The 2,951-nt window shown below is 45.9% G+C and overlaps 1 protein-coding gene across 1 annotated transcript in view; it reads right to left on the bottom strand.

The window, feature by feature from the left end:
* The window catches only part of LOC108785809 (vimentin-like), a 5,522-nt gene extending 4,950 nt beyond the window's left edge, over positions 1-572 (bottom strand). The window contains exon 1 of the mRNA XM_018554958.1: positions 119-572. Within this exon, the coding sequence (XP_018410460.1) occupies positions 119-572 (454 nt within the window). The remainder of the gene's footprint in view (positions 1-118) is intronic.
* Between the last annotated feature and the right edge of the window lie 2,379 nt (positions 573-2,951).

Here is a 2,951-nt window from a genome sequence, read left to right as displayed (position 1 = left end):
TATATATATATATACCTAATGGTCCGTATAACTTGGGTGTGTCCATTGCCAAATACATTGTGGGGAAGGAATCCCTCTTTGTCATCTCAGAAAGTTGGAAGTTGTGCAGATTTCTCACCTTTCAGGAAAAGCTCCTCATCACACTTGGCGTTCCAGATGTCAATCTCTTCTTCCAGGTTCCCTCTCTCAATGTTCGCTGCATTCTTTTCTTTGTTCAGCTTCTCGATCAGTTCCTTGACCTCCTTGAACTGTTTCTCATATTCGTCTGATATGCCAGGTCCCCTTTCCTTGAGACGCCTGCTCCGTTCTTCAATCTCGTCACTCAGGGCCTTGTTCTGCTGCTCCAAGGATCGGACCTTATCAATATAACCAGCAAAGCGGTTGTTGAGCTGCTGGAGCTCTTCCTTCTCATTGGGGCGGTGGATGTAGACCTTTGAGGTGACCTCTACCTCAGCTTCCAGCCCATCCCTCACGTTACTGCCTAAGGACACCGTGCAACCCCTGGTCCTGCTGGACTCGGGGTTCACAGTCTTCTGAGAGCAGGTCTTCTGAGAAAAGGCTGAGCCCTTCATTATGGACGTCGTGTCTGGATCTGGAGAAGGTGGACTGGAGATAGCACCAGCCAAGCTTATATGTGAGCTTCAGGAATGTGACAGATACTCTATAGCTGTACACATTTAATGTATGGCCTTAATTACGCAGATACTTTGTGCACCAGCAAATTGTTTCTGATGGGCAGGATCTTTTAGTAATCACATTCTCCGAGTTTTACACCTTAGTGCAACATGTCTGTCCTACGGCATTATTCCAATGACATCATGTTTGCTGTGCCTGAGACATTTATTCAGCAGTAAACTAATGATGGCATGGTGCTTCCCAGCAAACCCAGAACAATACAGAACAGGTCAAAATGTCAGGATCTCCCTAAATAAAGAGCACCTGTCCTTCAGTAGTATGGAAATGTCTAATGATGAAGGTTTCAGTGTATTTCCGGTGTGTTCGGTATGGAAGGGAACTCGGCATGACAAAGAGTGAGAGGATATCTCCCCAAAGTGATGGCAAATACTGTTTCTTGCCATATATTATAAATTACAACTAGAGATATAGGTAAAACCCAAGCCGCTCACTCCCGACGGTCCTTTCAAAGGTTCTTAAAGTTGAAATAGGTTCGATGGCTATCCCGAATTTCTGGTATAAGGAAGCCAGGAGGCGCATCATTACACACTGCCCGGCATCCTGATTGGCTGAGAAGCCGGCTCCGTGCTAACTCATCACCAGGGAGCATAGAGCTGGCTTCCCGGTCAATCAGGAAGCCGGACTGGGGGGAATGACTCGCCGCCCAGCTTCCTGATTGGCCGGGAAGCTGCCTCCATGCTCCCTTGTCACTTGGTGACGAGGGAGCGTGGAGCTGGCTTCCCGGTCAATCAGGAAGCCGGACTGGGGGGAATGACTCGCCGCCCAGCTTCCTGATTGGTCGGGAAGCTGGCTCTATGCTTCCTCGTCACCTGGTGAGGAGGTAGCATGTAGCCAGCTTCCCGGCTAATGAGGAAGCCAGACGCCGTGTGGTGACTTGCCACCCGGCTTCCTGATTGGTCGGAAAGCTGGCCCGCCCCCTGCTCACTTGGTGATGAGAGAGCATGGAGACGGTTTCCCGCCTAATCGGGTGGCAATTCATTACACGCCGTCCGGCTTCCCGGCTAATCAGGAAGCCGGGCAGCCAGTTATTGCACGCCACCCGGCTTCCTTAATGGGACTTACGGTATTCGGTATTGGCGAGTACCAAAAAAATACCGGTACTTGTACTCGATACCAAAAAAACGGTATCGGCTCATCCCTAGCTAGTGTACATAACATATTAGCACAGTATGGCAGACCTACCTTCCATACCGATCACATCCAGCACCGCACTCCTGCCTCTCTAGCACTTCCATCTTTGGCTTGGTCCTCTTCTGGGTTTTCTGGGTTGGCTGCTAGATTGGCCAGGTCCCGATAATGTGGGTATCCACAAGAGAATTGCATGCTGAGTTTTTGCATTGAGCTGCGCAGGCGCGACTTAGCGTACAGAGAAAAAAAATGCTGAATGGTAAAAAGAAGCTTTTATGGCAGAACGGTTTCTCTTGCCATAGAAAGCCAGTCATTCTTTTTTTTTTTTACCTTTACTTCTACCTGAAGGCCAGCGGTTTGTGGTGGGCTTCCTAATCATGTGACTGACTGTCACATGATCATAAGCCTGTCCCACCACAAACTCTGACCAAGAGCTGGCAATGACAGCTCTGTCACACGCCGGTGAGTGCGCTCTCAGCACAGAACAGTGAAGCTGGCTGATGCACATATATGCTAGACTTGTGCGCCGTCAAAAAATTTGTTCTGTTTCGTTTCGGAATATCCGTTATTTTGTATTTCGTAATTCGTAACTGAACTCAATTCGGATTCGTACGAAATACGAATTTTCGTTAGTGGCGGTTATATTTTTGTAACTTTACGAACATTCGTTATGATGAAGTTAAAAAGCAAAATACCTTTGTTAATATTGGAGTCTATGTGGTAGTTGTTTTTTTTATCTGAAATACGAATTCCGTACCGAATTTCGTATTTCGTATTAAAAAAAAACTACCATCAATCAACTCCAATATATTAACAAAGGTATTTTGCTTTTTAACTTCAATATAACGAATGTTCGTAACTGAACGAAAATATGTCAACGGAATTTCGTATTTCCTGCCTGTGTATTGTAATGCAACTCTCAGCAGCAGAATAGAACCTCTGATTGGTCAACCAAAACGAAATATGAATTCTGTTAACGGATTCCGTATTCCGAATTCCTTATTTCGGACTTTAAAAAAAACTACCATCAACTCCAATATAAATGTACTTTGCTTTTTACCTTCAATATAACGAATGTTCGTAATGGAACGAAAATACGTCAACGGAATTTCGTATTTCCTGCCTGT

Source organism: Nanorana parkeri, unplaced genomic scaffold (genome assembly GCF_000935625.1).
Source record: "Nanorana parkeri isolate BGI_ZX_2015 unplaced genomic scaffold, ASM93562v1 scaffold180, whole genome shotgun sequence".
Classification (NCBI taxonomy): Eukaryota; Metazoa; Chordata; class Amphibia; order Anura; family Dicroglossidae; genus Nanorana; species Nanorana parkeri.
The sequence above is the reverse complement of the archived record's forward strand: the minus strand, read 5'-3'. Positions and strand labels throughout refer to the sequence as shown.